Raw genomic sequence first — 21227 nt, forward strand, 5'->3', positions numbered from 1 at the left:
TGAAATAGGGTTTTAGATGTTAGTAACTGATTACCAAATAACTGATGATCTGTCATTTATATGTTTGTTTAGCTGTGCTTAGAACGAGGAATAGAAACATTAATAAATTGGTGTAGGGAACAAGGACAACTACCAATTTCCTCCCTTTGTGGGAACCCTTCCAAAAGTAATGCAAGAAGAAACTTAGAGGTCACTAAAGTAATTAGGATTGTTAAAACTCAGAAAGACAAAAAGGTCAAAGTGAGGAAGATGAGCATACTTCATCTTCCTTAGGACCACTGACCCAATTCAAGACCACCGACTCAATTCAGGACACACACTACGCATGCTTAATGACATGTAAGCTCATTTCCATACGAAGCGGAGAATGGGAGGTGTTAATGCTATGAATATGCATTTGTGTTTTGGATATTCATAATATTTGGAAATAAAAGGTGTCATATTTGCTTGTATCGGGGCCCTGCGTCTTGGGGAGCTAACCCACGCAGTGCCTGGCGCCAAATAAAACATACATTTTCTAACTCTAAACTGTTAGAGAGTTTTTCTCCATCTCAGTTGGATATCAGCATTAGATCGATATTCACATTTTGGTAAATCATTACTACAAATATGACCCAATGTAACCAAGTATACCTGTTAATCAGGTAACCTCTTAGACCTTCCATTGTCTCACACTTCTTTATGACTGAGCCTAAAACCAAAATCTGAAATTGTTTTCCAGTATTATGTGGACTATGTAGAATCCAAACTGAAGAATCAAAACATTCCACCCTTTTCAAGCATACAAGCAGTGGCATGTGTGCCAAATGGCTGGTATGGCTATTTAGCAAGGCACTGTGAATCCCAGAATGTTCTGAGCTGGAAGGGACCTACAAGGATGACAGAATCACAGAATTCTTAGGTGTTGAGCTTGGATGGGATACCCTTCCTTGTTGGACCAGGGTAAAAGAGCAGAGGAGGCTGCTGTTCTGCTAAGTTCTTTATTTCATAGTCTCATTGCTTTCTTGAAGGCACAGTTCAAGGGGGTTACATGATAAAGCCAAGCAGCAACAGCAAACAGCAGGCAGAAAACAGCTTCTTCTTCTAATTCTAGTTTCTTCTATATTCTCTTTATTTTTTCTTAGTGTGGATTATATTTAATTGACCAGTAAGATTAGCACACAATTCTAGTTTTCTTAATCTATCCTGGTCTAACAGTCATAAGTCTTACACAAGTGTTACATAGGCATTACACAGATTTGCACATACAGTTTCTACTGTTATTGTTTATGTAAACACTCTTTCTAAAAAATGTGAACAGTATAGTTCTATTTCTATTTTGTCTAAAGTAAAGAATTCTGTGAAAAGGTAACACTGCTGCAGCAAGAACTGTGTTTAAGGTCTCTGCTGCAGCTTTTCAATGTTTAAGGCACTTTTTAAGGCACTTAGCATATATTTCCACTAAAAGTTAAAAGTCCATATTTCTATTTCACTTTGGTGTGACTTCAGGTATCTCAGCTTATCTAAAGGTTTTAATTCAACCCCTGTCCTTCGGCTTTCCTCTGGGCCTGAGTCCAGAGAAGCTTTCACTCCAACAGTTAGGGTTGGAAGGGACCTCAAGAGACCCAGTCCAACAACCCTGCCAAAACAGGGTCACCTGGAGTAGATGACACAGGGACACATCCAAGTGCACTTGGAATGTGTCCAGAGAGGCAGACTCCACATCCTCCCTGGGCAGTTGTACCAGTGCTCTGCCACCCAATGTAAAGCTCTTCCTCTTGTTAAGGTAAAACCTGTGTTTTACTTTATGGCCATAAATATGGATCATCACATCCCAACTCATAGCCTGGCACAGGACATCCTCATGAATCCACCCTGTGCTTGCAGGGCATTGTCCCAACACCCCCTGAACTCTGTCAGGCTTGGGGCTGTGACCACTTCCTTGGGAAGAGAGGACCATGCGAGCAGCTAAGTTGGGATTTATTTATCACTTGACCGTTGATGGAGCCTGGGAGATGCTGTTTTTCTCCCTGACATTTAATTGTCTGTTTTGTGTGTCCTTTAGGATACAATAGATCGTAAGTGTGTGGAAAGTCATGCTGGAAAAAGCCAGTGTCCGCAAAGGAGACAGAGGAGTCCTGCAAGAATCAATTTCATTCAAAAAAAGGGAGAGAGCCCACTGGGCGAAACCCCTCTGGGATCTCTCCGGGGTTTCTGGCGCACACAGCCTCCTTTTATCCTAAGCCCCCGGCCACATGTTGCCTTCTGTCCTTTCCCCATTGGCCGAGGCACTAGGAAGGGAGAGCCTTCCCGACCCCCCTACTGCCAATTCCCCCTTGAAAACATGTATCCTCCACACATCATGCATCGCATGACCATTAAAATTAGCTTTAAGCCCACCCTGGAGGGAGAAGCTAATACTCGTAAGTCTATTAATACACATTTTTCCTAGAGTTCAAAAGCTCAGACTGTGCTCGGTTCTGCAACAAACCTGACGGATCCTTTCAGAGCAAGTCGTTTGTGAGGACACTCGCAGCCCTTTTTCTTGTCATAAGGAAACCACCGCCTTTAACAAGCACCGAAACAACCCACCCCCCTCACGCAGCTCCTGCCTTCCCGCCACTAAACCCCACGGAGCCCCGTGACGTCACACTAACCCCGCCCCTCCGTGACGCCACGCGGCGCGCGCTGCCTGCCGGGAGGCGATTGGCCGGCCGTGGCGCGTTCCCATCGTGCCCCGCGGGACCCGTTGCGCCTCCCCCGCGGCGGCGGCGCGGCCCGAGCCCGTCCCGGCCCTTCCCGGCCCGTCCCGGAGCCCCGGCGGGAGCCTCCCTGCCCCGCCATGCCCCCCAAGAAGCAGCAGCAGCCGGCGGGGGGCAGCAAGAAGGCGGACCAGAAGAAGAAGGAGAAGATCATCGAGGTGAGGAGGCCCAGGCCGCCGATCTCCCGCCGCGGCCTCTCGCTGGGCCCTGCCGCTCCCTGCTGCTTCCCGGCTGGAGCGGCCGAGGGAAGGATCACAGAGCTGAAACCTCTCTGTTCCCGGGGAGGCACCGGATTCGCTGCGCTGCTTGGGCCCAGCTTTAGGTGTTCAGCCGGGACATTGCCAGGCCCGAGCTGTGCTGGGGCTGACCATGATCTGACAGCACTGCTCTGCTGTCTTTTTTCCTCGCCCATTTCTCATACTCATCCTGGTGCCCTGTGTGTCCGTGTGTTCCCAGAGTCCGGCTCGCTGGGGTGTAGGTTTGTGCTTTTGGGAGCAGGACCAAATGATCCCCAGAGATCCCTTCACACCTTAATGATTGGCTGGTTCCTCACTCAGATTTGCAGTGGATTTTGTTGCAATTTGACCCGTTGACCAGATTGGAAAAAAAAAAAAAAACAACCGCTAAAAGGGTATGGGTGTTTGTGTATGCTGTGTGTGTAAATTTATGCTGAGAGTCCAAGCAGAGTAGTTACAGAAATTTAAATATTTGCCTGAATTTATTGGCATGAGAGATGGTGCTCATTACACAGGTGAAATACCTGTGTAATGTGAGTGTTCTTTTAAATCTGAGGCTGCAGAATGTTGTTTCTGTGTTTTTTGGAATGGTCAGGTTAGATAGTTGGTCTTGTGTTCTGGCATTGGAGTTGCTGAGGTTCTTGCTGAATGCAGCTGCCCCAGCAAAATTCTGCTTTTTATTACAAAGACATGTAGCTGAAACGGGAAAAGCTTGTACTGATTGTTAACAATAATTTATTACATAAATCAAATACACAGGGATTATATTTCCCTTGCTGTATTTACAGTGAAAATCAAGTGTATAAATGATAGATTTTCTTTCCCAACTACTTGTTTTGACTTCTCCATTTAGCACCAACTAACAGAAAAGCTGCTGTTCACAGGGGACATGTAAGTGAAAACGGCATGAGTCTGGAAACTTGGAGCTGTTTATTTTGTAATTATTTTATAATATACTTTTGGATTGTTAGGGCTTTCAAAACCATATTTGAACTGAGCTATTATCACTGGATGAACATCTGTTACTTTTTCCTGGAAGGAAGAAAATGTTGGTATCAAATCAAAGGCATGGATAAATTTTTAATGCGGGTATTTCAATTACAAAAAATAATTTCTGCCTCAGGTACTCATGTGAAAGTGAGCTGTATTTTTTTTTTTTTGGTGAGAAATTTTTCGTAGATTTGGTATAGAAATTTTACCTTAACAATAAAGCTGAAGATCTAGAGGAAGAATTGGTTTAGGCAGTAAACAGAAACTTCTGGCAGTGGAGTTCAGGAAATAGTGACACCTGTCCAGACTTACTGTATGGTAAAGACTTCACTTCATATTAGTGCAGTTAGAAAAGGAAAAGCTTCCAATACTTGAAAATAAGAAGTAATATGTCACATGTGGCAATAGTCATCTGTATAAGATACATCATATTTTCTATCTGAATGGTTGAAGATAGAAGTAATAAGTTATTTCAGGTAGATAGAAGAGAAACCAGCAGTAGTTATGGCTAATCAGTTGTCCTGTTTTTGTCAGATGTTCCTTGGATAGTCTCCAAAACCATCTTGTCCTGTTGCCTTGAGAGGCCTAAGAACACTGTGTGTACATGCTCACACTGATACTGGGGCACGAGGAGGTCTGGTGATAAGAACAAGGGCTTACACAAGGGCTGCATTTAGGAGGTTCTGGTGAAAAGCCACTCCTGAAGATGATATGAGGAATCTAAATTTTGTCCATGCTGTTTCTTGGATTGCTTGTGTTGCTAGAGGAAATAATCTGTGCTTTACTGAAAACCTAAGAGGAGTGGCAAGGGTGGGCGTTTTGCTGTTTTGGTGGTTTGTTGTTGGGTTTTTTTTAATTAATATGGCTGTGTTTGTCTCTTGGTTTAGGACAAAACATTTGGCCTAAAGAATAAAAAAGGTGCAAAGCAGCAGAAATTTATCAAGGCTGTGACTCACCAGGTTAAGTTTGGTCAACAGAATCCACGTCAGGTAAGCATTTTTTGTGGAATGTTTTCCTGCTGCATAGTCAAACCATCTTTTACTGTACATACAGATGGTCATGTACTGAAGGAGAAGAAAATTGAGCTGTTCCTTGCCTCCTGTGACTGGCACAGATCTAACTAAAAATTGTCTTGCAAAGCTTGTCTAGCTGTAAATTATGTGTCTGTGCTAAGGTAGTACAGAGTATGGGGGTTTGTTGGTTTTTAGTTTGTTGTTTGGTTGGCTTTTGTTGTGAAAAAACAACTGCATCTTATCCAAACTCAACTAGTCAGGGTAAGCGTTTGTCTCAATAGTATTCTGATAGTAGCATAGGTAAGTTTAAGGTATACCTGAAATTAAATTATAGATACTGGCTGTCAGCAAAGTACAGTTGCACCTTCTTTCTCTTTTTTCTCTTTAATTCCCACCTTATTTGAGAAACAGTGAGCAATTAAAATTAACAATAGTTGTGACTAAAACTGGAATTGAAAGAAGATAAAAGTGTAAACCTATATATTCTCATTCTTCTACTTACAGAAGTATTACAATTTTAAGTGGACACAAGTCTGTCAAGTCTCCATCAATTTGGTGAACTCTTTGGTCAAAAAACCTGAAATTTTGAGCCGCTCTCTGCAACTTGGCTCTTCCATATGATGAAATAAAATGAGATGTAGTGTTTCCATTATACTTAATCAGAAAGCATGGATTTAATGGAAATGATCCAGGTCTATTATTCCTAAAGTGCTAAGAAAGCTAGCTGTAAAATTTTTACACAGCTTTCTGTTCTATGAATAAGCCTGTAAATAATTACACTTGCGTTAGCTCAATTCATGATGTCATGATACATTCCTTGCATAAGAAGGATGAACTAGCTTGACAAGCCCAACTTGAAAGTAAAGTTGATATTTGGGTCATTAGAGCTAATAATTTTTTGTTGTGGAAAAGATTCTTTGATGTCACTTCAGGAACATTGGTGTTACTCAAACAGTTCTGAAATTTGTGTATGAAATCCCTGGATCTGTGGCATGTATACAAATATCAATGTGTAAAATAGCCAGCCTAAAATAATGTTATTTCTCAAATGCTGGTAGCTATTTACTGTTGGATGTCAGGACCAAATGTTTAAACCTGATTATACCTCTCTAACCTTACAAAATAGCTTTCAGTTAGGATTGTCCCCAAGAAAGAAGTTTTTGAAACAATTTTCCTTGTGTCATGAGATGAAAATGGAAATGCTGTCAAAGTTTTGGTTTTGGTGGTGTGTGTTTTTTTGTTTTGCTCCTTTTTTTGATTTGTTATTGTTTCTTTGGTTTTTTTTGTTTCTTTGATTTTGGGGGGTTTTGTTTGTTTATTGTTGGTTTGTTGGGGTTTTTTTAAGACAAGCTTCATCTTCAACCTTTTAGAGGTGTGAAACATAAGCATTCTTAAAGTACTACTTTATGTAGTTGACATATGTGAGTCTGCATGTTATTTAAAATATCATTTGTGAACTTTTAGTATAAAAACTAGCTGAGCTGCTAATTCCTTTCTAAAACAATTTGGTATGTTTTTTCCAAACTCACCATAAGAACAAAGCTCCTTTTTTAATATTACACTGTATTTTAGAAAATAGTACCCCACATACTTGTTTGTGATGTTAGTCTCACTAGCTTCCCATAAGGGTAAGAGTCAAATAAACACAGAATCCATAAGGGTAGAGAAGACCTCTAAGATCTTTGAGGCCAGCCATTAACCCAGCACTGCCTGTTCACCACTAAACTATGTTCCCAAGTGCCCCATCTACACATTTTTGAACTCTTGCAGGGATGGCAAGTCCACCAATATTTGACCCACCCTTTCAGTGATGAAATTTTTCCTAAAATCTCATCTAAACATTGTCTGGGGTAACTTGAGACCATTCCTTCTTATCCTGTCACTTGTTACCTTGAAAAAGAGATGGACCCCCACCTTGCTAAAACCTCCTTTCATATCTGATCTAAGAATGTTTCTCACATGTCCTCTTTCATGTTTTTCATCCCACTTTGGTATGGATACACAACTGCTCTGGCTTATCTGAAAAAGGGTGAGGCAGAGTCAGGTATTTTTTTCCTTATACATGAAGTTTTCTTTCCCTAGATGAGCTTCTTTTCCAGTCTTTGAGCCCTAGTTAAGCAATGAAACATTCATATGTTGAGTTGATCCAAGTTGAAATAATGTTCTAAAAGCACTTCCAACTTACATGGATAGATTTCCTGCAATGGCTGCCTGTATAGATGAGAAAAAAGAGCAAATCACAGCATGTAGGGGACTCAAGACAAGAGGCTTTTTCTTGTGCAGATCTGGAAGTAGCTGCACTGAGTAGTTGCACTGCAAAACTCGAGTGGTTTCAATGCCTCTCGTTGGCTTTCCTACCTGTAAAGGTGCAGTAGGGGTCACTGTGGCACTACAGGTATCTGCCAGCGCCTCTCCTCTCTGGCAGATTTGCAGTCCCTCCTGTAGGACAGGTCAGTGCCAGTAAAGGGCAGCAGCTGCACACACAACAGCAACAATTCTGAGCCTTCCAGGCATCGCAGGTTGATTCCTTCCTGCCCTCATAAACTAATTTCGAGTGATTGGCTATTTTAACGTGCAGTTTGTGTGAAGTAAGTCCTGGCATTCTGATTTTATATTTATAACTTTTAATTTGGGGTCATTATAGGCTGCTCAATCAGAAAGTGAGAAGAAATTAAAGAAAGAAGATAAGAAAAAGGAATTACAAGAATTAAATGAGCTTTTCAAGCCTGTGGTTGCTGCACAGAAAATAAGCAAAGGTATGACTAACTGATTTATCTTCATTTGCGTTCTCTTATTTGTATAGCTACTTGAGGTAAAATAGCCCTTCAAAAACACCAGTTGATATTTTAATGGGATAGATGTGACTATTTCCTTCTCAATCTGGTGTGCCAAGTATTTTGTCAGTCACGATTTGGCTTTTTTTTTGGGAAGTCCTCTGGGGTCAGTAGATCATAAGAATATCAAAAGCTACATTGATGTTGTCAGCACAGCTGAAGATATTTGGCTGTGTTCTGATTCATCAATTAGATGCTTCTGGATGTGTGGCATGATTTTTGTGTGTGTGTGATGGTATTTGTTTAAAACAGCCTGTGTCCCCAGGGAAGTGTGGACATCCAAAGAAAGAATAAAAGATCATAACTATTGTCTTAAAGAAGACTAGTACTCAGAACAGTGAATACTTTCCAGTTACTTGTATCTGACCACATAATTAGCAGTAGCATCGTGTTTTGGTCTCTCTTGAGTTTGGTTATTGAACACACAAATTTTGTGATGTTACCAAGTTTTTATTTACCAATCTACTGGAGCTTATGTGCAATGATTTTTGACAAAAAAAAAGTGTGATTTCCATATATTTGAAGCAGACCTTATATTTACTCATTGTGTTACTGACGAGCAACAAAGGATACTTTTCTCTGTGATCTGCAGCTTTCTGTATCAGTTTTCTCTAAATCAAGTAGCTTTTGACTTTGAGTTATTTCAGAAAACTAATATTGCCCAGGTTTTTAGATTACATTTTAAACAGGTGTTGCTGTACATATTGAAATCACTTTGAGTCAAACCAAAAGTGAAGCATCATGTGAAAAACTCGAGCTTAAAATCTTACACGAGAACTTAATTAATATTACAAGTAAAGTATTTCTGAATTAGTCATGTCTCGTAAATACACCTGCTTCTTTCATTGCTTTTTTATAATGACCTCCTAATGGTCAAATAATTCTTTAGTGGGATGATTTTTACTTAAACTGTAGTTAGGATGGTTGGATAGTTCATACTAGAACAACAGTTGCTTATTTGCTCTGGTCAGCCATTTTCTTTCTGTTATTAAAAGAAGAAAGTGGTTTGAGTGAGTGTGGGTTAAATTATTGTAATTTATTTTAGTGTGTTGTTGATCAATTGGGGAATGGCTGGCATCCAGAAGATGCTGTATTGTGTACTACATGCAAGAATAGCTTCATGTATAGGAAAGAAGTTGCACAGAATGATCTCTCTTACGTATTGTAATACACGAATTAATAATTTTCACAGGCATACCATATTTCTTTAAAAAGTTTAGTGGCACCTCTGATACTTAGTGTAAATACCATGCAATAAAAGTAAATTTGGCATGTTCAGGACATGAATTATATACTTATCATGAACACTTTAAATAACTTATTTTAAAAACCTATTTTCATTCTCTACATAGCCTCGATATTGTTCCCAGAATTTCTAGAATATAATTTTTGCTTAAAAGTAGTATTAAAATATAAAAACTTTCTTCACTCAGGCGCTGACCCCAAATCTGTAGTTTGTGCTTTCTTCAAGCAAGGACAGTGCACTAAAGGAGACAAGTGCAAGTTTTCTCATGATTTGTCATTGGAAAGGAAGTGTGAAAAACGGAGTGTCTACATTGATGCAAGAGATGAAGACCTTGAAAAAGGTATAATAATTGTAGAAAGTTACTACTAAGCTATTCTGATTCTGAAACTGGAATTTTAAGATTAAGAGTCTTCTCTTATTGTGGTTATGATCCTGAAGAACAGTGAGTAAGGCAACCCATCCCCCTACATTCAAAGTTCTGAGCAACACTGAAACTTTTTCCAAGTGTGCTCTCAAGTGTTCTTCAGACCTTACCTAGAAAAAGAAGTATGACCTGCTGATACTGAATGGTGGTTTTTCAGGTGTGCAATGTCATGTATTATGTCATACAAGTCGCAGGTTGAACAGTACTTGACCTTTCTTAGAGTTGCTGTTTCCCTCCTAAGTTCTGTAGAAGGGCAAAAAGGAGGAAGTGTAATGAGCAACCAGAGTTGCCTTCCAGAACTGCTACTAGTGTTTGGCCAAATGTGCACAGTTCCAAAATTAGAGATACTTGGGAGTGTTTTTTCTGTGACTTTCTCTCCCCAAATGACTTGTCAGCTAAGTACTCTGGATTTTATTTTTATTTAGCAGGGATTAGAGATTTTATAGAACTTGGTTTTTTCACATTTCCTCATGTCTCAGTCTTTATTTGAATTTTAGCCTCTGTCATCCTAAATGTATATGATGGGATCCCACAGATTCACTGCTATTACTGTCATTGGTTGACACTGAACCATGCCGTAAATCAAATCCCTCCTGATGGGAGAGAATTTTCTAAAAGTGCTTGCAAGGAGTTTCAAAGATAAACCAAGACTTTTCCTGGAGTTTCAATGCTGCCGGATAGTTGTTTATTAAGTCTTATCAGAGGAACAGAGCCACCAGCGTGACCCAGGTACAGCACAGAGCACAGAAAGCAGGAAAAAAGTCTAATTATCAAGATTTATGCAGCCTTTTAAAGATAATTTAACCAATAGTTACTAAAAACATATATTATTTTCACTTTCTTACCAATTATTCAGTAACACGGGCAGGAACTGTGGAGTTCTCTATCCAATCATCCCAAACTACTTTTACTGCAGAACATGGAGTAGTAGAAGAAGGAGAAGAAGGTTTAGAGAACAACAACAATCCTCCATTTTGATATTTTTTACTCTTATCTATTTACTACAAAGAGAAGCCCAAAACCTAAATTTTTCACCCTGTGACAATCTTACATAGTAGTCTATCACCTAATTCACACCACTGTATTTTCTAGTTCTTGTCTGATAGTTGGTAATTTTTTCCAAGGTTGGAGGTTAAAACAGTGTTGTTCAAGGGGGTAAAAAACCTTAAAAACAGGCAGAGAAATATTCTCGGCACTCTGGGTTCCTACAATTGGTGATTTGCTTCTTTTGATGGAACTTTCTTTTAACTTTAACACAGATAATTTGGTATTATCTCTTTCAATCCTCAAGTTAGATTATCTGTATTTCTGGATGTTAACCCTCCAACCTTCTCTTTTATTCAGTTGTCTTGTTTTTCTTCTTTTCCCTTGTCCACACTCAGTACTTTACAGATGGAATGACACATTATTGAGTGTTTAATTGAAACACACTCTATGCATTTCAAAATTAAAATTTCTAGGGCTTTTGAGGTAATTTACTCTTGAGTGGCATGGGAGAGTTTGAAAACATTATTTTAAAAACCTGAATTTATTTTGCATTGTATAAGCTACTTAAAATATAAGAATTGCATATTAAAACTGTTACTGGGCAGAAAAGCAGCTTGCTGGCAATGTTTAGTATTTGGAATATTTTTGTGAAACCATCTGTTGTCTTTTTCTAGATACAATGGACAACTGGGATGAGAAGAAGCTGGAAGAAGTGGTGAACAAGAAGCATGGTGAGGCGGAAAAGAAAAAACCCAAAACCCAAATAGTATGTCTTTTTTTTTTTTTTTTTTTTTTTTTTTAATTGCGCTGTACTAGAAGGAATTAAGTGCAATCTGGCATTAGATGTGTTTATCATTATGTAAAAATCTGGAATGGAATATTATAATAATAATACTCTGAGTAGACAGCTGGACTGATAGTATTTCTAGTAATATATGGAAAAATTTTAAAAACCACAAAGAAAATCACAGCCCAACAGCTCTTTTCAGTCCATAAAGTGTTTTATTATGTACATTACAAATGGATAGTAGGTGAAGTGATAAAGGATTCAGTAGTGTATCTAATGCATCCTAATTGCCTAGAAGATCCAAGTATTGTGATTAGTGAAGTCTGTTATTGCCATATATATTGACTTGTTTATGTACTGGGTGACATACAAGCATTACAAGTTTTTACATTTTCTCCTTTAAGTTGGAATTTACGAATTGAGAGTAATTTGTAATTCCTGGGCTCTAAGTTCAACAAGATTTTTTAGGTTTGCACTAAACGGCATAATGGGTTAATCCCTTTTTCTTTCTTTGGGACTGTTTCACCTCATTTTCAATACCAAGTAAGTAAAAAGTCTATTGATACTGCCTAAATTTGCAGAAGTTAAACATTGCTGTGGCTAAAAACAAACTATTAATTGCTTGTTAAAGGTCTCAGAATGGCATCTTTACCTCAGGATCCAGAGCTGGAAGGTTTAACATGTGAAGCAGATGCAATTTATTTTGTTTAAAACTGCACCAATGTTGGTGAGCAGAAAGAGAAGTGCTGATGAGGAGTACACAGTTGCCAGTCTTCTCTCATCTTGTCTTTTTTAATTGGGATCATATTGTGGGAGAAAAAGCTGTTGACTACATCAGTTTTAGATGGTTGCGCTTCTTCGTCTACTGTTCTTAGTAGTAATGCATTTCACATGTTCCTTCTGTTTTGAGCACAACTGACTTGGACTTACTGAACTTCTGACATGGAGTGTAAGATGCTGGGAATGGAAAGAGAACATGGTGCTAACAACCATTGTTTTTATACAGGTCTGCAAATACTTCCTTGATGCTATTGAAAACAACAAATACGGATGGTTTTGGGTCTGTCCAGGTGGAGGAGACAACTGCATGTATCGCCATGCTCTCCCTCCAGGCTTTGTATTAAAAAAAGACAAAAAGAAGGAAGAAAAGCAAGATGAAATTTCATTAGAAGATCTAATAGAAAAAGAGGTAAAGTTGTCAGACAGGTACCTTTTGGTGGTAGTTGTTTTCGTTACTCTGAAGAGACACATAAAAAATTTGCTAATTTATGATAAAAAACTATTCGATGTTTTTAGAGCTGTATGAGCTAGGGCGAAGGATACGTAGCATTGATTCATGTTTTTGTTTAGGAACTATTACCTAGTGAATAGAATTAACTACAGCTGCATACTTAGTGCAGCTGTTGCTTACCCTTTTTTAGGAGGCTTCTATTTTTTGACTGCTATTTCTCATTTATCCATTACAACTGCTTTTGTGGCTTTTCTTATCCCCTGCTCACTGTCTCCTTAGTTCTCCCTTATGTCTCTAATGAGGAAGCAACACCAAGAGCACAAGGCCTTCTGAAGGTGTTGCTGCTCTGCTTCTGTCACCGTTGCTTGGCAGTGTCAATTTGAGCAGAACCGAATTCTTTCATTTATTTCCTCCTCCACTTCTCCTATTAATTTTTATACCACCTCATCTCACTAACTGGGAAATCGTTAAGATGATGATGCATGTTTAACAGTGTAAGAGTCAAGAGGGAATTGGAAAGAAATGTTTTCGATTAGTTTCTGGAATAATTAAATGTCCAATATGTTGTAGCCTTTTGAAAGAGTTCCTAGCATTAATCACACTCTCTCCTTGACAGCGTGCTGCCTTAGGACCAAATGTTACCAAAATTACTCTAGAGTGTTTTATTGCATGGAAGAGAAGAAAAAGACAAGAAAAAATTGATAAGGCTGAGCAAGACATGGAGAGGAGAAAAGCAGATTTTAAAGCTGGCAAAGCATTGGTGGTAAGTTTTGCTGTCCAATTCTTAATGTAAGAAGAGCAAGTAAATAAAGTTCTGTGATAAGGTAGCTGCCCTGAAATTGCTTTGCTTATTTTTGTGTGTCATTTTCTTTTCCTTGCTTTTTTGTGGTTTGTTTGTTTGGGGTTTTTTGTAAGCAGTATCAATTCCATGATGTGATAACTGAATGTTTCTTTTACTGTGGATAGATTAGTGGACGTGAAGTATTTGAGTTCCGGCCAGAGCTGGTTGATGCAGATGATGAAGAAGCAGATGACACCCATTATGTTCAAGGAGCAGGAGATGATGATGAGGTAAAAAAACAGGATTAAAGCAAGGAATATTTCAATTGCATTCAGGTTTGAAAAATTTCAATTTGAGAGCCCTTACAATGAAATTAGTAAGCTTGATTCTTAATTTAATACTGCCACAGAGTATATTTTTTCAGAAGGTTCCTGTTGAAGGTGAGAAATGTTGTAGAAATATTGCAGAAGTGAGGATTTTTATGGAAAAGTAATTCATGCAGAGCATCTTGGTTTATTTTCCAGATGGAAGACCCTGTGTGCATAAATGATGTAGATTTGAACCTGTATGTCCCCAAGGCAGTAGAGGAGACTGGTATTACAGTCGCTAGTCCAGAGCGATTCAGCACATACACTTCAGTAGAAAAAGATGGTAAGTTATTTTTTTTTCCAACCTGTTTTCATAATTGATGATCCGGACCTGCATATTAACCAGGTGCATACATTTTGGCCGATGTAAGTCTGCATGAATTTCAAATAAAGTAGCTTCTTCATCATTTCAAAATTTGAAAGCATGTTTAGTAGGATTGTGAATTCAGTGAATTCAGTTGATTCAGTTGATTAAGAAACTTGTGACACTGAAATGCCTAAGAATTATGTTTATTTTCAGATAATAAATTAAGTGAAGCTTCTGGTGGTGATATAAACAACAGCGAGCAAAATGACTTAGATGAAGATAATGATGGAGATGGGGAATTGGAAAATGGAGTAATTGATGCAGTTCCAGTTGATGAAAATCTCTTTACTGGAGAGGACTTGGATGAACTAGAAGAAGAACTAAACACTCTTGATTTAGAAGAATGAACTAAAAAGGTCCAGTGAGGAATTAAACCTATGTGGCAAAGTGAAAACTGACTACATTTTTTCTCCTTTTTGAATAGAATTCTTAAACAAGATGTTTATGGTTATGCAGCTGAACATGATGGGCACGTTATATACCAGGAATGTTTCCCTTCAATCTCATCTACTCCAGTCTTGACTATGCTCACAGTAAAACGTTCAGAGTAGTTCAGAATTACCCGGCAGCTGAATTTGCAGACAGTGAGATTATAACTTTCAACTAAAAGTAGGAAGTGTAACTGCTTTGCCAGTATGCAAGTGGGCAGTTTGACATCAGGTACAATACAAAAATCCAAGTATATATACATTCTTCACAAAAACTGCATTTTATTAGTGATTGTGTTGATTTAGAAACTGCCTGAAGTGGTTTTTAGGCAGGGTACTCTAATGGAGCTGATGCAGATTATGCTTCTTTAAGTGGTGATTAGCTTTATTTGATCAGCTGGATACTGAAGATTGTGAACTGATACTTCATACAATACAGTACAGTGCCCTCTGTTTAAAATGTTTTAAACTTTCCCACCACCTTTTGCCAATAAATCTGTAAATAAAAATTATCAACTTTAAAATACCTGTGTTGATTTTTCTCTGCTAAGTTAGGATATCATACCAAATTGTTAAGAACTGGATTTTCTAATAGAGTGGTAAATGTTTTTCTCTGCAGTCTTGATACAGAAGAGATGATGTTGGCTTCAGTTAAATTTGGGATACCTGCAATTACAATTTTTTTGTCTACTCTTGATGCAGTATAGAATTCAGCAGCCAGCTTTTCTCCCTTGCTGTTCTTATTCCCTGCCCACCCATTAATTGATGTAATTCCTGCTGTACATCACTCACTGCTATTCCAGTCTCATTCTCTCCCCACTGTCTTTTGTAGATTAGTGAAGACTTCAGGCTCTGCAGAGCAGGGATGTTACAGTCCAAAACATGCCTGTCATCCCTTTGGTGTCCTCTAAGTAACAGGAAGTTGTAGAGGGGTAAGTTGCTTCAGGTGCTGTAGCCTGCAGACTGCACTTAAGTCAGTGTGTCCTTTTCCAGTGGATTGAGATTCTGCCATAAAGATTTCTCAGCAGTGGTGCTTTTCCAGGGGGCTGTAGGCTGTGCCTCCTTGCCATACTACCCGTGGTATCAGCCACAGTACTGCTGTACTAACAATACCGTTTGTATCGATTTTTCTAAAGCTCTTAAATCACTACTTCCAGACCATTAGGAGTTGTGGCATTTTTAGTGAGCTTTCCCAAACTGCTTTTGGGTGATATTATTAGCTTTACTGGTTATTTCTGGCACTGCTGAATTGACTCTTGTATCTTGAATGCTATTTCTAAAATAGCAGACTTAGAATTTTTGGCCTTTTTTGGGATCTTTGTGGAATTCATTTTTTCCTGTAGGAGCAAGAAGCAGTGCTTGGGAGAAAGAGGCCTACTGAAATTGACTTCTAAATGTAAGTGTTTAAGGAAAAGCTGCACTATCAGGTACAAATATTTATTTATGCAGATTTTTCTCCTGTGGCCATAAATAAACAGAGTTGATGGATTATTGTGTTACACTGGCCAGCAATAGGATACCTGGCTATCAGGACACTTAAGAATGCAATTCATTTGAATGTATGTTGCATAATTTTTCAAAGCTGTATATTTTAAATGGGAATAAAAGTAATTTAATCATTATCAACGATGAAAATGGCTTTCTATGTTTTGTGCCTTAGGGGCTGGTTTATTGTATATAATACTCGATAATACTGATCTGTGTCACTGATGTAAATAGGTTAAATCTTTGCCAAAATTTTGTTCATGTTACTTGAATTTTACAGTGGAGGAATGACAGGGTGACTCATTAATTTCAGCTGATAAAACACTGATGGATAGGCAAAGAGTGACTATGTGCCCTTTTGGGTCTAAAGGGATGGTTTTGGTGCACAACTCCTTTGTACAGTTGTCATTTAAACATTCGGACAGTCACCTTGCATAGCACTGAAATCCTTTGAACATCCATAAGTTAGCTGAAGAAAACCTGATTTTCCTAGGCAGTAGTTGTTGACAGATGACTTCACAGGGGCAGGAAACAAAAGCTGACTGTCGTCGTTTGGTTTTCACTCTTTTTCCTCTCAACTTACTCTGGCACAGCTCCTGGCTGGGCTTATTCTGCCCGGATTTCCAACCACGAATGCAGGGTGACTGCTCTTAAGGAGTCAAGGCAGCGTTCAGACTTCGGTGGGTGGGGAACCATATGCTGTTACATGTTCCTTCTGCTTTCCCATGGGCTGGAATATAATCTGCTAAAGGTTCTTAATCTTCTCATTTAAAGAACCTTGGATTTGTAGCTAATAGGGCTTCAGTCCATAAATGCTCAATTAAAAGTCAATGCCAAGGCATTGCTTGGCGTAGATGAATTATTAATGTTCTGGAAATGAGCAGTGTGATCGAAGGGAGTTCATTTGGATGTGACGGCACTAAGTTGTTCTTATTGATGCACATTTCCTGAAATTATTCTGATACAAAGTGAATGAGTCACTTCTGGAAAAATGAGATATAATCTCAATCCTAAAATAATGGTATCTTCATTTCAGTGACTACCCAGTCTGTATGGGTCAAAAATACAGTATTTCACTGTTAAAAGAGCAGGCAGGCTCAGTTCAGGACACCTGCTGGGTTGAGATTAGGCTGTAAAGCATCATAAGCCAGGGGAGACACACCGTTGCAATAAACTTGGTTTCTAGCCCTTGCAGCCTGGGCCATGTTTGTATTGCCTTATTTTCCTCCTAAATTGCATGAGCACTTCGTGAGAAATGTAGCTGTGTGTGGCCTGAGCAAATCTGGAGGGAACACACTCGTGTGGCACTGCCCTGAAAGCACCTTTGGTACTGGACACGTGTGTGGACAAAACCAGTTAAAGGTGCTGCAGTAAACCCATGCCTTTGCTTCCTGGTATTTACTGTTGTGGGAGTAGAGTATTTGTTGGGTTTAAATTTTAATGTGTGTTAAAATCCCATTTCAGTCGCACACACAAACTGCTTGAACTGCTAAAACTGGCTAGCTTTAAACTCATTGGAGTTCTGGGAGTTCTTTAAAGCCTGTGTGATTGAATTTTATGCTTGCCACTGCTTTGTTACTCAGAGCTCCCTACTTTTTTTTGTAATGAACACTGTTCGCAAAGGCCTGGAAAAAAATTAAAAATTACCTGTCAAGACTGACCTTAAATATTACATTATCTATGAGTTGTTTGTAATAGAAGTGTTGCCATTTCTTAATGGAAAGTGCTCCACAGCTGTTTTTATCAAGAAGAGGTTTTATTATTGATAAAACTTTGGACCAAGCAATGGTACTTACCTTGGCAATTCAGTACTGTCATAATAGATTGTGTTTCTTTAGTGTGTTGGTTACAGAAAGAATGTGCACATACAAATCAATATTATTTTATTCATGTTTTCTTTCACAGTTTAGTTGGATATGGAATAACAGCTGTCAAAAAAATTATGTCTCAGACATTCTGAATGCTGAATTCTAATTCTTTTGCTAATGCTCCTTTTAAAAATTACCTGAATATAGTAAGTAATGCAGGCTTAAGTACTTGGTAAGCTTATCTATCTTGCAGATAGCATACTTGGAAGTTTCATAAACATCATTTGTTATTCCTGTTACATGTGCTGCTTTGTAATAACTTACTGAAACTGCAGAGTGATCAAGCAACTGAACTAAAAATCTTACGAGGCTGGGTCTTTGTTTTCCTCACAGTGAAATTATTACAGCCCTAAGCTGAGCGGAAGGGATTGTTCTCATATGCAAATATCACATACATATTCACCTGAAGTGCCTCAGGAGAAATTATCCCCCGAATAATATGAATAAGAATTGGAACAGAATTGGAAAAATGAGATGTGGGAAGGGCAGAGGAGCTGCAAAAACCCATGTAACAGGAGCTGCACTGCATCAGACCAAGGGACCATTTATCACACTCCCAAGACTAGACCCGTGGGGAACAAAGAGGTAAGAGAAGGACAAGCCTGTGCACTGCTTGGGAGTGCTTCTCATATGGAGCTTCCAACAGTTCTTAGTACAGAACATTTCCTCTACTAGATGGAGTCTGGTGCTTTTCAGAGTACATTCCCTCTTTCTCCCGTGAACCCCTTGACTTTGTTATCAACTTTTGGAAACTCAGGAGTTCCACACCTCTGCTACATCTTACTTGGAACATGACTCTACAACCTTGTGGTGTTCAAGGAAGTCATATCCTATGCCTGCCTTTGCTTTGACTTGATGCCAAGTAGAGAAAGGGGGTGTTAAAAAAGAAGCTGATGTCTTTCAGTTGTGAAGAACACAATCTCATTATGTACTTCAGTGCTAGAAACAAGTTTTTTACAAAATTAAAAACTTTCTCTCTTGACATGCTTGGCTTTTTGCTGCAAATGGGCTTCTAATAAGCAAAATCTTTTGTAAAGCAGAGGCTTCATGAATGAAGCATTTGAATGAAGTCTTTGCTTCTGGTTAGGTACCAGGTATGTTTTATGGAGCTATAATCACCTTAAGTGCAGTGATACCTGCACATGACCATTCTCTTTTTCCCCCACACTGGTATTTCAGGCTTAGAAGTGACCTTGGCTTCTTTGCCTGTCGCACTCTTCCTTTCAATGGATGCTCTGTCTTTTTACAGAGAGCAGCTGTTGCTGGTGTTAGCAATAAGGCCAAGATGTTTTATTCATTTATGATGTTACAGCCCTAATATGTGACCACAATAGGCTCCTTCATAGCACTTTATTGAAATGAACGCCAAAAATAAACAGTTCTTTCAATCATAAAATAGCAGCAGCAGCATCTCATCTGTGTTTAGGGAAAGAGACCTTGGAGGTAATCTCTTTATCTTACATTTGTAGTTGAAAATGTAGAGTGTTGTAATACATTTGGACATAAATTTGAGCAAGGCTGGCTTAAAATTTAGAAGGTGTTCCCTGAATTACCCAATCACACTTCAGAAATGAGATGGACTCCTAAATTAAAGGAAGAAGCAATGGAAAAAAAAAGCATCACGTCTTTCCTTAGAAAAGGAAAGAAGCAGAAGCAATCCTGAAGGGAAGAGGTGAGCAAATTACTACAGAATGTTTCCAAGGCAAAACAATATTCTTTGTATGATCAGCCATCAGGGAAATGTGTTCTATGGAGGCTGGCATCCTTGGGCCTGTGTTTGAGTGAAACTGTGTATCAACATATAATATGGGTGTAGCACATCCCTTGCAGGAATTCAGCTTATACTTTACATTTCTCAGGCCTCTATGCTACATTTTGGCAGGATTGCTCTTCTAGGAGAACTTTTGTCCTCTTCGTGTTCCATCTCTGTTCCTTTTTTGTTCCTTGGTTTACCTTCTTGTGCTCTGAACACGAGGGAGGCAGAGATGAGATTGAAAAGGACACAGTAGTTTGGTCTCTGCGCAGTAATACAAATCCATTGCAAGCTCTCAATCACTGTTTTCAATCAATCTTAGTGATGTCTGACCTGACAGGTAGTTTAGTTGTTTGATTTGGGAGCAGTAGACTACTTCAGAAAACGATTGATTGAATTCCACTTTAAAAATTCCATAGTTGCAACGTAATGCCCCCTTAAAATCGGGTAACAGCCAAGTTTCTGAGCAAGAAACCTTTAATCTTCATTCTTCACCACTTTCTTTTGCTGTCTTCTCCTTCTGCTGAGTATAAACACTGCAGAAGGAAGGCTCTTCTGACTGACCTCTCTAATCCATATCAACTAGCCCAGCAGGCCTTGTATAAGGCAGCTGCTGCCTTCTCCCTGCACAGGCCTGGAGCAAGTCACAGTATCCTCAGCAGTGTGCTTTCCTAATGTGGCTCCAAACACTTCAGGGATTTGTTTATCAAATAGAGACAAGGAGGATTAGGAAAGCTGGTCAGAAGGAATAGAGCAAAAATCTATTTCTTCAAATGTCTGACAGATTAAAGCTAAAATTAGAGGGGACTATAAACTGTAAGGGTCTCACCATTGTGATCTATTTTCTTGCAGAAGCACCTGGGAGGTGTCAGAGCTGTACTTTGTGTCAGTACTATCAGCCCTACACCATGAGCTCTTCAGTCGTTTTCTTGTCAATAGAAGTAGTCTGTATTCTGTACATAGCAGTTCCCACACAGTGCCTTCCACACAGAAATACCGAGTTACAGTTCTGCACAACAGTTGCTATACATGAATAATTGCCCATTCTTTGTGTGTATGGGCAGCCGGGAGTAGTGGAATGAGGAATCTCCCCCAAGAGGGCAAAAAGGGAAAAACTTAAATGTGCTCTTTATTCAGGCCATGGAAGTGTCCCACCACAGATAACTGTTGTCAGCATTAACTTCTGTTTGATAGATGCAAAAATAGTTCTTTCACCAGCAGCTGGGACTCTCTTGGAGTGACCCCGGCAATGGCAGACTAATGGCTTGGAAGCAAACGGTACAACTTTGAAAACAAACCAGATCCACACCAAACACCCTCATCCCTCACTCCCCTGGCCAGACCCTCTGTTTAAATGGCTAAAGGTCTGATTCTGTATTGATCCATGTTTAGTGTTGTTCTTTGAGAGAAGCATTTGTTATTTAACTCAACAAAGGCGTAGTCCACCAGTATAAGGTTTTATCGATAAGGACATGCTTTGGTTTAATATTAGTGCCAGACAGGACAGTATTCCTTGGACACGGAGGATCAAAATATAATGGCTTCAAGGTGAGGGTGAGTCGGGGTTCTTTGGGGAGAAAGGGGCATTTCTCCATAGGGAAGAGGGAGGGCGTTTGAACACTGGGGCATTCTGTTAAGATGGTGTCTTCTGAAGGCATGAGGCTGGAGCTGATACCTGAGCTGGCGTA

The 21227-nt window shown here is 39.2% G+C and overlaps 1 protein-coding gene across 1 annotated transcript; it reads left to right on the top strand.

Annotated features, from left to right (window-relative positions):
- The first annotated feature begins 2751 nt into the window (after window positions 1–2751).
- On the top strand, window positions 2752–16055 carry ZC3H15 (zinc finger CCCH-type containing 15). The gene is made up of 10 exons (XM_048309867.1): window positions 2752–2899; window positions 4855–4956; window positions 7625–7736; window positions 9248–9400; window positions 11146–11237; window positions 12265–12447; window positions 13106–13252; window positions 13456–13560; window positions 13795–13921; window positions 14159–16055. Exons 1-10 carry the CDS (start codon window positions 2822–2824, stop codon window positions 14350–14352), a joined length of 1293 nt encoding a protein of 430 aa, XP_048165824.1. The 5' UTR covers window positions 2752–2821; the 3' UTR covers window positions 14353–16055.
- Window positions 16056–21227: the final 5172 nt, after the last annotated feature.

The sequence above is a fragment of the Corvus hawaiiensis genome, chromosome 7, assembly GCF_020740725.1.
Source record: "Corvus hawaiiensis isolate bCorHaw1 chromosome 7, bCorHaw1.pri.cur, whole genome shotgun sequence".
Taxonomy (NCBI): domain Eukaryota; kingdom Metazoa; phylum Chordata; class Aves; order Passeriformes; family Corvidae; genus Corvus; species Corvus hawaiiensis.